Raw genomic sequence first — 17936 nt, forward strand, 5'->3', positions numbered from 1 at the left:
TCTGAAGTCTCCATGACAGTGATGCAAACCCCCCCAATGCATTCCTAAACAGAGTTAGCTATGGGCTGATCTAGGCTTCAAAATTAATTCCGGAAGCGCCGATGGAGAACCACCAAACACCAAAAGCAGTGAAGGTCAGTAAAGCAAGGAAGACGAAGAGTCTTCTCTACAGACAACCTTCCAGTAAAACAACTGGGCACTTGATACAGGGTGGCCGAAAAAGAGAGGAAGAAATGGTAAAGACTGAAAGAAATCTGCAGAAGTGGCAGCCAGCACTGCTCAGCTTGCTGGCGAGGAGTGAGGCATGAAAAATATGAGTTTGTAACAAAATGAGAATATACTGTCAAGGCTGGGAGATGGTATCACAAGCTTAATTGCTTCAACTTATGCACAGAATGGGGCAAAAGACGTAAGAGCACAGAGTAAGGCCAAGGGGATGCAGCAAAAGAAGATTGGGTACTGCATTAGATACAAACATGCTGGTAGCAAAGGATCTTCTTGTTAAGCAAGTTCCAGAACAACACAGATGTCTTGCCCTTATTCATACCACTAATATATTTGCAGAAGGATAAGAAATGAAGCATAACTAAATACTTCCAGTCAATCAGGAAGAGCACTTGGTAAGACACTGCTTACAGAAGTCCTCCCCAGAGGTCCATATGCTCCCTTATTTCATTCAACACCAGGTTGATTGAGTGACAACATTCAGCACTAAAATGCCAGTTTAAGTGCTTTCAGATGCCCACTGCCCACAGATTCAGCCAGGAAGGTTTGTGACATAAAGAACATATCTGTGGCATTTTAGTAACACTCCCAATGGGTATGTAGAGCTACAAATACAAAACAGAAGTTTTACACAAGCATCAGTAACAGTATTTTTTATAAATATTAAGCTTGTTGCAAACTGAGAGGTTCAGTACTGCTCATCTATTAATGGCTCATTTAGATTAGCCAATGAATGCACCAAGATTTATTTCAAATTAATTAGTGCAGTTCATTATTCCAATGCTCAGATACTTAATTGCTTCTGCCGCCAGCTGGAAATCCTCAGAGTTTAAGTTATTGCTTAGAAAGGGTAAACTTCATTAGTCTTCTAAGCTCAGTTATTTGCAATGCTAAAGTATTCTCCACGACAGCCAAACAGAGCACCATTAGTTACTCCTGTTGTGTAATTTTTCACATGAGATTTACTCCACCAAAACCAGGCAGCAGGAGCTCCCAGAAGACAGCAAAGTCAATAGGACCAACACTCACCTGCAATGGATGGCTATGCAGAAGGCTACACACAGATGCAGATCAAACGTGATGATCCCACCAGCCCACCTCCTATCTCAGGAAGACACAATCTAAGTCTTTCCTGTCTTACAGCATAAAACCACTCTGGTTTTTTATATATATCTTTTCAATCCTTGACTTATCTACCTTTGTGCAGGCTTTCTTACCCCAGCACTGGCTTCTGACACTGCTCAAAGCATATCCTGCAGAATCAGTTTGTAATACACTGGTTTCAGGCTGCACATGACAGACAAACCACTTGAGAAGTCCTGTCTTTCCTCATGCTAAGTAGTGGATAGCGTGAGTTCACATACAGGCACTAACATATTAATCCTTTTCAGCAATTTACACTATCATCAGAAGTACAAGAAATCTGTTTTGAAATAGTAAGTTTGAGCATTTTTTAAGTACTGATGAGAGATGCAGTGCTGCTCCCCACACAGCAGTAGAGAAGAGCTGGGGCATTTACACAAGGCTTTATGCAGATGGCAAAAAGAAATACATCAGATACTCTTTTCCTTTTATTACTGCTCTTCATCTAACACTGCATCATCTTCTACTTACTTAGCCCAAGAAGCACAAGATTTTCAACTGCTTCTTGATTCAGCCTACTACATCTTTAATGCCTTAACTATAAAGAAAATGAACTATTAAAAAAAAACACAACAAAAAGAGGGAGACATCCCTTACCTTAGAAAACTTCACTGACAGCCTGCAGCAGAGCATCCCTTAACAGCATTCCCTACTCAAAGGGCAATGATGTGCCTCAGCTTCATTAACAGACCACCAAAAGTTAAGCAGAATATTAGCAGGCACACATTCCTCATTAGAGGAGTTTGTCATCAAAAGGGACAGCAATTCTTTGGTATGCTACGAGAGCCACGCTTAGGACCTGCCGGACCCCTCAGAGACTGGCTATGCAGCATGGCAGTTTCCTATCACAATGAAAGCACAGTTGCTTCACTAACCTTAGGTAAACAAGCATCATAGGTCATCCCTGCAACAGAGTAACCCCAGCAACAGAATTGGTTATGCAAAGGACCTCCCTAACCTCCCATTCAAAACCCACTGCAACACTTCATAAATTGAAATTGCTTACTACTAACTGTAAATACTCAAGACGCATACAGACATTTCTCTCTGTAGTCCGTAAGTTATATTTTCAGTGACATCTGGCTTATTCAATCCTGTGCCCTGGCTACATGTATTACATATTTACCTTTTGTAACTAATTCATTATACTTACTGCTACTTTACTGTAATAACTCAGGATGTACTACCTAAATAACCCAGGATGTCACTACAAATGTTTTGTATTCACCTACACTTATTCTTAAACTCTTACTAATCACCCATTTTATATATTGTGAAAGACAAAAGGAAATTTGCAGTTCCTTATTCCTCATTTAAACACAACATTAAAATGCCTATTTAAAAGTCTTTTTAAAATGTCTACAGGTGTCAGTATGAAGTATTTTCTACACAAATATATCAGTTTTGTTCCTCCTCTTACTAAAGAGTTGTATGCCAAGTAGTTAATTAAATGAGTATCATAAGCCTGGAAGTACTATTTTACAGTTACTGACATTGTGGATTTATTTCATGGCTCCTGTAGGAAAGGAATACCTCAAAGTCTGTATAATTCTATTTAGTGCTTTACAAATTTATAACAGACGAAGTAGATAGAGCAAAGAAGGAAAAAACCCAAACAGTAACAGCAAGTCAGCATCTCCAGATTGATAAGGACTGGGGAGATCACAGACCATGCTACTCCAAAGACATTGCCCCTCTCTATCTGATTTCAATCAGCACCCTCAGCTGAGCAAGGTCAAGCCTAGTCATAGTGCCCAGGGGCCTCCAAGAAACAGCCAAGTACTCCAGGAGCCAAGAATCACTCCCTGAAATCACCTGTGACCTAGCACTCTGCATACCATTAGAGCTCTTTGCCACAGGAAGCACCTTCCTACTGATGAAAGCTGAAGCCAACAACTGACAATTTGGCTGTTTTAAAAAGCAGAAGTGAACCTGCTGCAGGAGGGAGATCTTAACTCTCTGTCTTCTGATCTTAACTCTAACTCTGACACCTTTATGTAGGACATTATGTCCTACCTACTTAAAGATCATGCTGAGGATGTTTTAAGTGGAAAAAACCCTGCTCACTTCCCTGACTGAAAAGGGGTGTTACCCTGGCCATTGCCACAGAGGTCTTCAGGTCCTGTGAATAAAGAGGCACTACATAACTGCAGATTATTAGCAGAATGCAGCATAAGACAACACTGTGCTGGATCACGGTGTTTTTCCGCAGACTGAGCAACTCCTTTTAGCAGATATCAAAGTTTGACAGCTATAGGAACAGCCAGAACAATCACTATCATTTTCCTCCTGTTGTGTTAGAACTAGAGCCTTCCAGCCACAACACAGGTGAGCAGAGTGGCAGCAAAAAAGAACCTAAATATTGTCATCAAAGTAAGATGGGTTTTAAGCAAAGGCTTTATTTTCAGACTCCAATTGCAGCCATGAGCTAGAGTGACTGCAGGTGCCACACTGCTCCTACATTTTGAGGGAAGAGAAGGGAGTCCTTGATTTATTTCAAATGTGGCACAGGCCCATGGTTCACTGATGGTCATTCAGGCAAGCACAAATAGCTCCTTTCTCCCCACAATCATGGAAACAAGCTTTGAGCCTCACGGACCACAAGTAGGTGACCTCAGGCTCTGGCCCTTAAAAACCAGAGTCCTGCATACAGCTACCTTACCATCACAAGATGAACTGTCCCCTTCTGCTTCCCTGCTAAGTTTCATATATGAAGCAGTCAGCAGAGCACAAAGAAAGGCAGAGTAGCATCCCCTAGCCAAGTGTGCTATCCCTAGCAGCCCTCCTAGAAGCTGAAAGCAAGACATTTCACCCAGCTTGGTCAAGTCAACAGACTTCTCTTTGCACAATACCACAGACCCATGTAATGCTGGGGGAAGCCAGGCAGCAAATCCTGCCATGGGGAAAGAGCTCACGTGTGGATGGCTCCAGGGGAAAATTCAGCCCTCAGCTTTTTTGCATCTCTGACTACTCACAGTGGCAAAGCAACTCCACAGGGAATCACCAACAGCCATTCCTTGCATGCAGCAGAAGCAGCACAAGCAACAATGCTTTAAAAAGTCTCCCGCAGATCTTAAACTCATCTGGAGGACTTACCACTGAACTAAAGCAGCATGACATCTCAGGCAAAAAAAACCCCAAACAAAAAAATATGTATTACCTCTGCCAAAGGAATCTGGCACTTGTTGTCACTGCAGTTGTCCCTACGAAAGCTGCCATCACAAGCCTACGCCTGGTCCTTGGGTGATGTGCCGTCCCATGGTAACGCCGTGAAACAGCAGACAGCCCTGCTGCAACAGGAAGAAGTCGAAGGCGAAACATCCTGTGGAGTAAGAACAACATATTAGTAAAGCAACAAATGGCTTCAACTATCCCAACCAGATAGTTGTTCGCAAGTTGTTTCTTGAATAGGAAAAGTTACAGAAAATAACTGTCACAGACATTTATTAGCTGTTCTGCAATAGGCACATAACCTAATAAATAGATAATTACAAGTGTTACATACTGGTGTACACCTGGCTGACACATCCTCACTACTTACTCAGCTGTTCTTACAGCATTTCTTCAAATTCCTCTTAAGCCTTCCTCCAGCACACCTCATTAGGATGAAATATTTGCACTCTTCCACCCAAGTGCTAAGTCACAGAAGATGCAGGTAGATCTTACACACAAGTATAGCAGATAAGAGCCATTTGACCACAGGGAAAGACACAGCTGGATTTTAAATGGCAAATTAAACCAAGTAACAAGAAACCTACCAAACAAACCCCAACCCAGTCATTATAAATTTCCCTAAGAAAACCCTACAGCTCTTAATCACTTTTTTTATCTACCCTGGAGCAAATAATTTATATCAAACTTTAAATATAAGGCAAGTTTCAAAGCATCAAAACTTGTAAAACACAATCCATACCTCAGTACACACACCCCAGTACACAGACAAACAGGAAACCAGAACTACAAATCCAAACATTATTACAACAGAGGAAAGTGAACTGCAAAAAACTTCACCTCATCACACACACCAGCTACAGGAGACAAAGCAATTTTTGCTAGCTCACAAGACTGAAGGTGAAGGGTAAATGTCACCCTTGAAAGGGAAAGGTGCTGTATCTTTAGTGAAATAAAGGTTTTATTTCTAACTGATGCAAATTCCATTTGCAGATTGTAGGGTCAGCCTTAAAAAAAAATAAATTTGGAACAGAACAGTATAGAACTCCCAAGGCCAGCAAAAATGTTGGAAGTGGAAAGCACGGGAGCAGTGGCCCATTTTTTTGGTTTGTTCCCCATTCTTGCTGGTTTGCTCAAATACTCCCAGCCAGCAAATAACCACAGAATACAAAACTGAAGTCACATCTATTGGTTTTTATTTGTTTTTGCAACACAAGATGCCACCACACCATTCTGCTAAACCATTAACTTCCAACAATGAGAATCTTGGGACCATTTTGTGCAAACATATCTTACGTGTGTGGCGTGTTATCCCATTTCAGCTATAAAGAGTTGAATATATTACCGCCCTTTTCCGCTGATTAAAGCAACACACAGCTCAAGATTTCATAATGTGAACGAGTGATGTGAACTTAGGGAGGAGAAGAGAGAAAGAGGAAGGGAAGACGCACATAAAATATTCAGCAGCTAATTTTGAGTGCCAGAGCTCAATATCCTTTAAGGTGGTGGAGATGCATCTTAATACTTCACAGCACAATCAAGAAAGGTGGTGAGGGGAAGACAAGCACAGATAATGAAAAATCATTAGAAAATCCCTTATCAGTGATTTTTCATACAGATCTAAGGCTTTTGCATGGTCCTGGGACAAGGGAGATGGAATGAAGCACCAGCAGCCAATGGCAGGCTGGAACAGAAGTTGCAATACTGCTCTTGCTGTGTATGTCAAAGCCACAGGGTGCCTATGCCTTGCCACCCTGGTTTATGGGCAAATACTGCGAACTTTACTGCTCACAGCTACTGCATCTCAGCAGCATCCATTTTATATTCATCTGTGCACATACCAACCCCCAAATTTCCAGTGGGCATTCCCATTTTGTTTATTCCTTTAAAAATAAATAGGCTTAAAATTAAAGTTTGAATGGAACACAGCCAGTCAACGGCGCTTATTCTCCAGTCTTCTCCAGTTCTGAACAACAGAAGATTGTTATGAAAAACAGCTCTTATTTCAAATTTAAAGTTATTTTCCATCCTACACAAACCTGATGTTGCCATTTCATCTCCAGGGACTAACTTCTGTTTCATATGCAGAGAAAAATCTGCATTTTCTGTTTTCACCAAGAAGTAAATGTTGCCCTTACTTGCGTTCCCCATCCTAATTACAGCTTTATATGCATAAGATGCAATGGATAAGGGAAATCTTGCCACTATCACTTAATCAGCCAAAACAAAAGTCAAGCCCCACAGTGCTTACTTTTGAGCTTGATGAGATTTTTACAACATTTCAGATTGTTGGCTTTAGTACTGAATAAATGTTTGTCCTGTCTGAGCCCTAAGAAACACTATATCATCTGCTTTGTCCAAGTAATCTCCATCCTTGATGGTGGTGGAACGTTCACCCAGACAGCACTCTGTAACAATTGCCCAAGACAGCTGAAAGCAGGTGGTTCCCATAATAACCCTAAAATATAGAGTATCCTTATCTTGGAACAAAAACAAAAAAAGCACTTTGTAAGCTGAATTTTCCATGCTTTCCATCTGTGATTTTACAATCTCACTTCTTTTTTTTTTTAATTCAAAAGCAGCATGATATTTGCTATGTTTCGTTAAAAGCTCCAGGCACGTAAGCCAAGATCACTTGAGAAAGCCGTGCTCACTTTTAAAAAGATTAAAAATAAGCACCTTGCCCAAACTGCAGCAATGAAAAGCTTAACACCATGATCTGCAGTAGAATAAGGAATAAAACTGAGATAAAGTATAAAACTCCCAAGAACAGATGTGATTACAGCTTATAATAAGAAACAATCTCAATTCTTGCAGGATTTAACGCAATAAATGATTATTTTATTTTCATTTATAGGATACAACAAAGTAGCTCAGAGGAAAAAAAAACCCCACAATCTCCATAATACTGAAAATAAGGACCAAACATAAGTTACAATAATGTTCTAGCATTAGAGCTATAAGAAATCTGTAGATCATAATTTTGTTTCTAAGAGATAAGCCAGTAAGTTCTTCCTCAAAATAGCTCTACTTTCAGAGACTGACTTAACATCCTTAGACAAAAGAAAGAGTGGGGGCTTGTTTCCCTGAAAAGAATGACATATCTGCTTTTATTTATGCCACGAGACACAGGTATTGTTATTTTTTAAGCAGAAGAGTCAACCTACAGACCTCAGGATTTAAAAACAGAAGTTTTGATGACTGTCTGCTCCACCAAAACTCAATCCTCAGAGCCCAAGCATTCGAAAAAACTGAGCCACCCAACAAAAAAAACCTCCACCTTACCCAAAACCCTCACCAGATGAGATGTGAGAGCCCATCCTGGTACCTGGCTCTCTTTGTCCACTTTGGCACCGTGTTTTTGTGCCCTGGCTCCGTGGTTTGAGCTGTGTTTCTGCACCAGCAGCTGCAGCAGCTCTCACAGCCATCAGGCAAGTGCTCAGGGCCCTGCTCTATGGGTACATGTAGCTGGCAAGATGCAACAGCATAGAGCCTGCTATATTTGTAATTTAGCATTAAACATGTTAGCGTCTTGAACATCCAGGAAACCCACAAAGCCATTAGGAAAGTACCACTTCCGATCTGACACACAACGGGCAAACTAAGGACATCCAGATCATGTTAAAAGAAATGCAAAAGTGTTTCAACAATTATATACATTCTGGCTTGATGTGGGTATTTTATTTCCCCAAACAATGATCTGCTGTCCGCTAACATGTTTTGCGAGGGAATTCAGACAAGCTCTCTCCTTCTCCCCCCTGCCATGTTCACAGCATTAAGACTCCTGCCCTGGACTTTTTCAGTTGAAGTACTGAGGCCTGAGCAACAGGCCCTGAGCCAAAGCTGACCTCTAGATGAACCTGACAAACAAATGTTTTTTTTATATATGTATATATTTGGTATCCAATCATTAGCAAAATATGCATGATCATTAGTTAAAGATGTAGCTTAGACAGAATATAATCATTCGCAAAGATATAGTGCATCCTTCCTTGCTTAGGGGCAGGTAGTCAAGGCTATGAAACCAGGTACGTGGCCTTGTTTGGAAACCAGTGGTTAAAATCAAGCTGCTAAGGAAGACTCCCTTGGTTCCTCCCTGAGCCCTGGACCAGGCTTCAGCGCGATCCAAGAGGAGAGGGAAACCAGATGCTTCGACACTGGACATTAGGTGAGCTTGTTTATTCAACAGTATAAAAGTTGGACCCTCTTACAGCAACTTTGGAGACCTCACCTACAAGTGGACGCACTGCGTAGGACCTCCCAGTTGTCAGGAAAGGCTCTCCAAATCCTTACTGTAGCAGGGGATCCCCAGCAACAGAGGATCTGGACGATGGTAATGTATTAAGGCAGTAGGTAATGTATCTTTCTTAACTATATTCTGTCATATGTAGTAATGATCAGGTGCATTACTTAGTCTTGCTTTATTCTTCCTGCATTATTTCACTTACTATTCTATTGCTTTAAATGTAAGTAAAGATAAACTCACTTCTTTAACTAGGTGTCTGTTCCCTTTGTGCTGACCCCATCTATTGACAAAACACCAGTGCACATAAGAATTAGCAGATCCCAGCTCTTGCATCCTTTTTCAGATACCAAAAGAACAAAAAGACTTGCTCGTGGTTTTCCAGCACCAGTATCTCAGCCCAGGAAAAGGAACTTCCGTTCACACTTGGGTAGCCCACAGCACTGAACTTCTTGTAGTCCTTTTGGGCAATCCAGAACAGCCTCAGTTTTTAGGATGAAACACACCTAAAGCAGGGGTTTTATGTCAAAGGTGGCCTCAGTAGCACAAACATGTGAAAGGAGTAAGCTGATGGGTGTTTAATATTTCATCAGAGAAGGGTTCACAGGCACTTTTTATTTGAGCAATTTTACTAGGACATGGTAAGCCTGCACATCAGGGCAGAATGTAAATTGTAAATTTAAATGAAAAATACTGTTATGTAATATCTTCTCAAAACAGATTTGCATTTACGAGGCACTGCTTAGGCATATAGACTTCTGCAGGGACTGGCTGAGATGGAATCACTAAGAACTGAAAGAGCTTTCTGGAGCCGTGTGTTTATCAAAAAGCAAAGTCTGACATTGCCAGAGCAGACCAAGACACCCTGGCCCAGAAGCTGCTGTACGAAAATTCCTCACCTATTTCCACCTCAGCCCCTGACTGTCAGTTGTACCTCACCCTTGCTCACTGAAGCAGCAACTCCAGAAGGCATGGGGTGCCCTGAAGCAGGAAGGCAGCAGCAGTAAAGCATGGATCTCATCTCTCAGCTCTCCTGTCTCTGTCTTCTCAAGAGGATTATTGGGAAGAGGTGAAGGAAAAATTGCAATGGGAAGAACAGTATGACAAATAAATCCAAAGGGAAGGAAAAGTCAAGACACAAGGGAAAGGTCAAAGCAATCAGGATAGGTGTTTTACCATCAACACTAATAGAGATGCTTAAAATCATATGAGATACAGAAACCGTGTGTGTGTATGTGAACCTCTTAGCATCAAAGCTGCTTCCACCAAAATTAAGATATTAATTTTGACCTCTCCTCCCTCCAGTTCTCTGTACTTTGTTTAGAAAATGGTACCAGCAATAGCTATTTGTACAAGGGTGATTTGTACAAAGGGTGCCCCAGAGGTGGATTCCAGCTACCAAGATGTCTGGATCCACTCCTTGCCCCATCACCAAGAAAGACTAAACCACTCCTGCTCTTTTCCCCTCCAGAAACTCCAAATTTTCACCTTATCCAGTGCAATTTCAGATAAAGGATTACTCACATTACTGAAGTAATTAGCTTACCGAGACGCATAAATCAGTTTTGAAAATGCGAATGATATCCAGCAGCGAAAGTAATTTCTTCTCAGGTATGAGATAGGGCAATATTTGATCACATTAATTTCACTAGAGAGGGAAACCACATTTGTTTCAGAGCATGATTTAAATTGATGAAAAGTCCACAATGCATCAATTGATAACACACTGCCAGGTCTTTAGAAGAAACCTAAGCCATAGCCTGGCAATTTCTTTTTAACTGTCATTGCAGTAAGGGTTCATCTTTTCCTAAAATCCTCCACCCTGAAAATGCACATTTCCCAATGCTACAGCTCGGTAACTACACCATCGCTTGTCCTCCCCTTGGGGACAATCAATGCCATCCCTCAAATAGCCAGATTTAGTATTAAACTTCATTCTGCTCTGAATGCAGCTGCTATTAAAGCCATACTATTGCATTTCATAACATGTCTTAAAATTCAGTCTAATATTGCACTACCAACACGTTTTGGCATTCTGAAATCACCTCACCGTTAATGTGGCTTATTGAGTGTAACAATTTACCAGGATGATACACATTAAGACTCTATTATACCATCCTCACCTCACAAGTTATTTTATTCTGCCAAATTGATCATTTAGCATAAGACAAAATGAAAATAAAACAGCAAACCCATGACTAGTTGGAATCCAACTTGTTAAACTACCACTTATAGGCACAGGTGGTATTCTCAATTTAATGTATACATCCTTACTATTAACTATATTTAAATTAAGGAAAATGCAGGTTTCTCTGTCACTACCAGTTCCTCTAATTCCTCCCCTATTTTTAAGCTCCACATACCCACACCTGGGCTCTCACTGCTTGAAAACTAATCTTCTATCTCAGGATGATCTGCATTTCCTAGCAAATACTGTACAGAAGAAATAACCATCTCTCCTTGGGCTGTACAAGTCACCCATGCCAATTTCTACTAAATCTGCTTCCACAGGAGCATCACCTTAGACTGCAGCAATCTGGCCAGAGAACAGTCACAAACCCCCAACACAGCTGTGCAGAGAACCTAGATTAAAACTGACAAGACTGAAAATAATTTTATTGATCTTCAGTGCCAAGTAGAGAAGACACTGTATTGTGGTGACACACACAAGACTTTTGATTTAGCTTTAATAAAGCATTATTAGTAATTGCAACTGGATTATTTATAAGGGTGTAGGTCAGCAACTAGCTTCGTCTTGATCTCCCCTTGAAAGGGAGACAGGAGTGTCTACTCACTAGGGAAAAATCTTTTCCTATGTGCCTTTGAACATTTAAAGTATACTTAAGATAAAGACTTTGGTGGCATCTAAAATGGCAGAAGAGACACCAGATGGCAAGCTCAACAGCAACCCCAAATCTAACTTGCTAGCTGAGTCATTAGAGGACTTGTGAGTGGATGCAGCCAGCAGGAATTGCAGCTTTTGAGAAACAAATAAAAAATATCAGTTTACCCAAACAAAGTAACTGTGTTACCATCTGTTGCAGCAGCACTGCAAATAGCACCTTCAGCACGGTCAAAATATTAGCTTGCTCTTTCAGTCAGTTTCCAGCAATGCACAGTAGGTTTTTAAGGAGCAACTACAATCTTCCACAGAAATCAATGCCAGAAGTTGCTTTTTCCTGGTTAAAGTTTTCCTTTCCCCCAAAATGCAGCCTATTCCTTGGGCTCTTCCACCTAGAAACCATTACAGTAAACCTCAGCATTAACAAGCTCCCTACTACCATCTCCATAGGAGCCAGAGGTAACTAGTAGAGCTGCAAAACCAAAAACAAAATAAAAAAAAACCCACTTCTCACCCCCTATTAAGGATAATGACCCTGTTTCATGAGCTACTTCCACCTTAATCAGTTCAATGTGAAATCTTCTTTTTCCAAGCACTATTCCTAAATACTCAGGCTGTGTGGCAAACCTGCCACATAGGCAGGCACACCAGAGCAAAGACATTTTTGCAGGAGGAAAAAAACGACTTCAAGGAGCAAAGGTTTGTCAAGAGAACTATTGGCAGAGGGGTAGAAACATAATACTTCTGCCTTTTTCTGTAGAAAGTCACAGCCAGCAGGAATAAGGCTTGGTTGCTTAATGACCCGAGTGATTTAACTTGACTTGCACAATCTGTGTCAATGGGATGTGATTTTCCTGATAATTCCTAACTTTTGCACCAAATAGAAAAACCCTCCTTGAAGCTCCTGCCTTTTCTCCAGCCAACGGCCACCTAACTGCATGTACCTTACCATAACAAACAAACAAGAATATCTCAGAACAGTTAAAAGTAGGTTTAAGAAGTGTTTATGGCTTACTTGGTTCCAAGCTGGTGCTAATTCTTAATAAACATGTGTTTCACAAGAAAATACTGCTGAAAGAAAAATGTAAGTAGTTTGAAGAAAAAGCAAAAGCCTCACTAGGCTGTGAAGGTGACAATTCAACAGTCTTGAGTTATCTGCAGACAAACGTACAGCTCTAGAAAAAGACATTTCATTTTGGAGGTATGACAGGCAGCAGATCATCCCAGAATTTGACACTGAAGTCTGTACCTCTTTTCCTCTCAGACAAGGAGGAGAAAGACTTGTGAACCCACTGAGAACTTGAATTTGAATATCACCATATGGTCATTTCTTCCTTTCCCATTCTCTCTTTTAAACAGAAACATCACCTACCTCAGCAATAGCCACTTGCTTCTTTAGAAAACGCCTCTCCTGCCCAAAAAGTCACACTTTGGTGGCACACATCCAAAGAAATTTTAAATAAAAATCTACCGAAACAAACAAAAAAGTGACAGCATCTGCATTTCACCTACCAGATGGCAATTTCTTCTGAATTCCAGAGAAGGGCACTGGTTCCCCCCAGAAAAATGAAAAGTAAGTCTGAACTCCTGCAGCTGCTTTTCCAGAAACGCCTTATTGGATTAGCTTGAATTTCAGACAGGAAAAAAAAAAAAAAAAAAAAAGAATACAGATAATCCTGGCTAGTGCCTTATGCTTTTAGAACATGACCTGAGGAGCTCACTTTCAGCTTGAAAACGCTGGCAACAAATAGTTGGCTCCACCCAAGGTGGCCAGACAGATAGCACACTGCCTGCTCACACACTTATCTGGAGCAAAGGCCCCACCAAGCAGAGGACCCGATGAGTCACAGTGCCTGGCCACTACCACACACCACTTCTCTCCCTGCAGCCATGAAACCTAGACAGATAATCGGAGGACGGAGGAGTTTTACTTTGCAGTCCACCAAAACTTCAGCCAACAAGAAAAAATAGGGATCATCTTCATGGAAACAGCAAGCCATAGTTACAGACTGTAAGAAGAGATGTAGAGAAACACCGCCACATATCAGTGCTTTTAGGGTTTAAATTAATGGGGTGGGGGGATGGGGACACGACTGGAATTCCTGGGCAACTCTAATATACTGCAAGCAAACCTGGTGCACACACACAGAGCATCTAATACAGTGACAATCCTCTTGTAGTCTTTAACACTGACTGGCATAAGGCAGAGATCAATTCTTGCAGATCTTGTGTTTGTATCGTAGCTAAGATTTCAGTGAAAAAAATAGAACTAGTCTTCTAGCTCTTGAAGCAAAAATGCCAGAAACAGAAGTTTGCATCAAATGACAACACAGATGTTGAATTGGTGGTACATAATGCAACTAGTCTATACAGATACTGGGTCTGATTGTGATGTTGCCATAGACCAGATTTGTCTGCATCACAGACTGACATACTACAAATATTATAAAGCTACACGCATTCACAGGTCTCATGTTTCAAGCACAGGTCAGCTGCAGCATTGCTCATCTCAAACCAGGATCATCTTTCTCGCTGTCCACATGAGAATCTTGGGTTTCACTTCAAAGGGCTATAAACTCTAAGAGAAAAAACTAAGAATTTGAGCTTGAGAGACCCTGGAGACTTAAATGAACCCCACCCCCCCCCAACCCAGAGAAGGCAGCTTTTTTCTATTTTAAAAACACAACCTGGAAACGGTTACTTTAAGCTAGTGATTTGTTTTGTCAAGGAAGGGTCACAAGTTGTCACAAGTTGCAGGGACAGAAAGGAAACCCTGTAACAAATCAAAGGCTGTTTATGCAAAGCATTTAAGGCCACACATTCACGGCTATTATAAATCAGCACAAGCAGCTGGCCTGCCCCCACCTGTGCATTCCCACCTTGTGCCAGCCCCAACACAAAACTCCAAGTTAAAAGGATCAGCACTTTGGTCTGCTCTGCCTTCTCATACCCACATCCACAGTAGTGTCATCCAAGACAAAAGGATCTCTTCACACAGTAGTACTTCCAGCTCTGAGCAATGGTGGGACAGCAATTAAAAGCTGCTCTTGACAGAGGTTAAATCCAGAATGCATGAAAGGAAACTTTATGGCAGGTTTCTGGGGGAGGAGGCGGAGTCACTGCACTCACAGACAAGGTAGCAAACAAAGATAACCCAGAATTTACTAGACAAGGACTTTCGGCTAATACTACAGTGCCGCAGTATAACAATGCATGATATGAACGGTCAAGCTGTCCATTTTTTCTGTTTGATAGTATCTTAAATCTTTCCCTAACGGGCAAGCCTGCCAGACTTTTGGATATGTGATTAGGCAGATAAAGTGCAATTCAGACTCTACTGTGAGTCCTTGCATTTCTTAATAAAAGTGCCAGCTGCCTCACCTTAAAGATACATAGCCATCCCCCCATCAAGAGGCAGCCATGCCATTTGCAACAAACCTTTCTTAAAACCATTGTAAAAAAAAGATGCAATACCATTCTTCTCAAAGGCCCTGGCTAACGTTTGCTACTGAAGAATCCCAAACAGCATCATGCCACCAAAAGTCTATCTACATGAAGACACATTTTTGCTAACACCCCTGCAACATCCCAGCAGAAAGACACAGCATTTGGAAAATTAACTTTTTTTTTTATTGCTATACACAAGCATCCTCAGCTCTACTGTATTGAGCTGTGTTAAAATACAGTGGACCAGTAAAACCACTGCAAACTCACGCAGTATAAAAAAAAGTATTTACATATCCCAGCTCAGTCCATTTCAAGAAGCGTTAACGCAAGTGGAATGACATCCAACAACATTTTTTTGTATAATAAACCTCATATGATCTCTACAGAACTTACTTTACTCAAGAAATGCAAAAGTAGTTGTTACCACATTCTAGATCTAAACATAGCTGATGGTTGCCTCAAATATCACCTGACAAATGTAATGCTTATGGGATAGTGCTCCAAAGCCTTCCTGAGACTTGAGAGGATGCAAGTCTTGCAATTTGCTCTGTTAAATTGCCTAAGGACAACAATACAATCTCTCCTCTCAAAACACCACCTGCTTACCCAGCGTTACACCACTGACTTCTCAGCCCAAGATGCACAACAGGAACATATACAGTGAAGTTACACAAAGACTAATGAGATGCAGCGAGCTCCAGAGCGCCCCCATAGACAGACATTAATGATGTAGGCAAGGCACACCATTCTTTTTCCTCCAGAGCACGAAATTCCAAATTCTTCAGTTCAGGAAGCGTAAATATCAAAAAAGTTTCTGCAGAAAATGGGTCATTTGGACAACAAGCTGTTTTCACAAGTATACAAACAAAGGTTACATGGGCTTAAGATACACTGTTGAATATAGGCATTATACCCTTGCCAACATACTACTGAATACCAGAAAGTTTAAGGGGACGGTTATCAGCCACAGGACCCTCCATGGCAGTAGCTATATTGGCTGAAGAAGCTGCTGCCTGAAACTGGTGGCCAACACAACCCCCTGCAGAGTCACAGAGAAGCAGGCCATGATGACACTAGAACACATTTCCCTTGCACCCCTGGGCTGGCCAAGCAACGTGATGCTCCAGGTGGACAAACGCACAAAGTTTAAGCGTCTTTAGTTACGTTTTGGTTGTTTGGTTTGTTTTTTGTTTTAAGTTAAGATACCTCCCGATGTTCACATACATTTTTACTGAGTGCACAGAAATAGTGAATAGGATTGTTTTCTTTAGTGTGTTGTTTCCCATCCACCCCCCATGTTTTATCAATGTGACATAACTGATGTTGGGTTGACAGGAAGCTCTAGGCAGCAAACTTCTTTCACAGCTTGCTCCCATGCCTGCTTCACTCCTTCTTCCAAACCACACAGCACTGCCCGTGGTATTCCAACAGAAAAGTCAGCACAACTTTGCACATTGCAAAAAGACAAGGTGTTTTCCTACAGCTTTAGGAAAAATCTTGGGTGAACACTTTCAGAACAATTCCAAACAGGGCAAATTTAAGGGTAAGTATCAGCCAGATGATTAATTCAGTTAAAAGTACCTGAGAGCAAAGCCACAACATGCTATGAGTTGTGTAACATCCTCACCTGTAGTGCGAGTGTACTTGCTCCCTACCTGCGGGTCAAGTGGTCATGAAGCACCCAGGGAATAATTTTTTAGTGGTTGCAGAGCTGTGTTCTAAAAACAAGAAACAAACACAATAAAGATTATAACTCTCTGCTGCCAGCAACATGCTGCACACTATTTCTCTCCAGGCAGTCATGCTCTGCAATTCTGTGCTCTCACATACGCATCTCAGACTGCCTGCCACATAAAGTCAGGAGGAGAAAAACGGTCACACAGCTGATCAAAACAAAAAAGCAGCCAGGCCTTAACTTTAACTGCAGTCCAAGATGGCACTCGGGGTTTCTAGAGGAGAAAGCCTCAAAAAAATCCTGCCTTGTCTGACCTGCCCACCCCAAGTCAACAGACCCCACTAAACAGATTTATCAGCTTTCCCAGGCAGCTCATTAAACTAAAGGCAAATAGGTAATACACGAATCATGTCACAATAAATATCAGGCCCTTCTATACTTTCAGCAGTTTATTAACCCAAATTAACCCTAAAGGTTTTTCCAAAGACAAACTGCACATCAAACACAGTCTGGCCGCCCAGTGAAGTTAAAGCTGTTTAACAACCCGCTATTAGGAAGAGTTGCTTTGACATGAGCTATAACGCACAGCAATAACTCGCACAGCCTCGGCAACACGGCGCGCAACCCCCTACAGCAACAACACAAGTCAACCAAAACCAGGGAGCTGAGGCCCAACTTCTGGAACCGCCCGAGTGCTCCCCAAAGCCCCCGGCGGCCCCACCGACCCAGACGCGCCGAGGGGACCCAGCGTCTTTCCCAGCCAGAAAAGCTAAGTGCTGGAACGGAGGCACAGACCCTAAGGTTTATTCCATAGGGAAGAAACCATGGTATCACTGCAGGGCCCCGGGGGACGGGGGAGCCACAGCACGTCACGCCGAGACCCTGGCACCCGGAAAGCCCGCCTTCCCCGGGCAGCGGCTCTCCTCAGCTCACAGGCCCCGGCCCCTCTGCCCCGGGCCTGGGCCCCTCCCCAGCCCGTTTCACGGTAAGCACCCGCCTACGTGCCCCCAAGCCCGCTCCCGCCAGGACGCGGTGAAGGGAAGGGAGGGGAGGGCCAGGCGGAACGGAGGCGCCGTACCCCGCCGCCGGCTGCTGGGGAGCGGGTAGGGAACCCCCATCGCGGCCGGCCCGCCCGGCCCGACCGCGCTCACCTCGGCCCGGCCGCCCGTCCCGCCGCCCCGCCCACCACG

General features: G+C 42.3%; 1 protein-coding gene across 5 annotated transcripts in view; it reads right to left on the reverse strand.

Annotated features, from left to right (window-relative positions):
- Positions 1–17936, reverse strand: part of MICU1 (mitochondrial calcium uptake 1) — a 105815-nt gene extending 87879 nt beyond the window's left edge. The window contains exons 1-3 of one of the 5 annotated variants that reach the window (XM_055803046.1): positions 17898–17936; positions 16699–16789; positions 4529–4690 (exon numbers count right to left, since the gene is read on the reverse strand). In XM_055803046.1, the coding sequence (XP_055659021.1) occupies positions 4529–4689 (161 nt within the window). In that variant the 5' untranslated portion in view covers position 4690; positions 16699–16789; positions 17898–17936. Of the gene's footprint in view, positions 1–4528; positions 4691–13136; positions 13265–16698; positions 16790–17824; positions 17846–17897 lie in introns of those variants that run through there. The other 4 variants (XM_055803222.1, XM_055803141.1, XM_055803104.1 and 1 more) reach the window with 4 other exon arrangements.

This window comes from Falco peregrinus, chromosome 1 (genome assembly GCF_023634155.1).
Source record: "Falco peregrinus isolate bFalPer1 chromosome 1, bFalPer1.pri, whole genome shotgun sequence".
In the NCBI taxonomy this organism is placed as follows: Eukaryota; Metazoa; Chordata; class Aves; order Falconiformes; family Falconidae; genus Falco; species Falco peregrinus.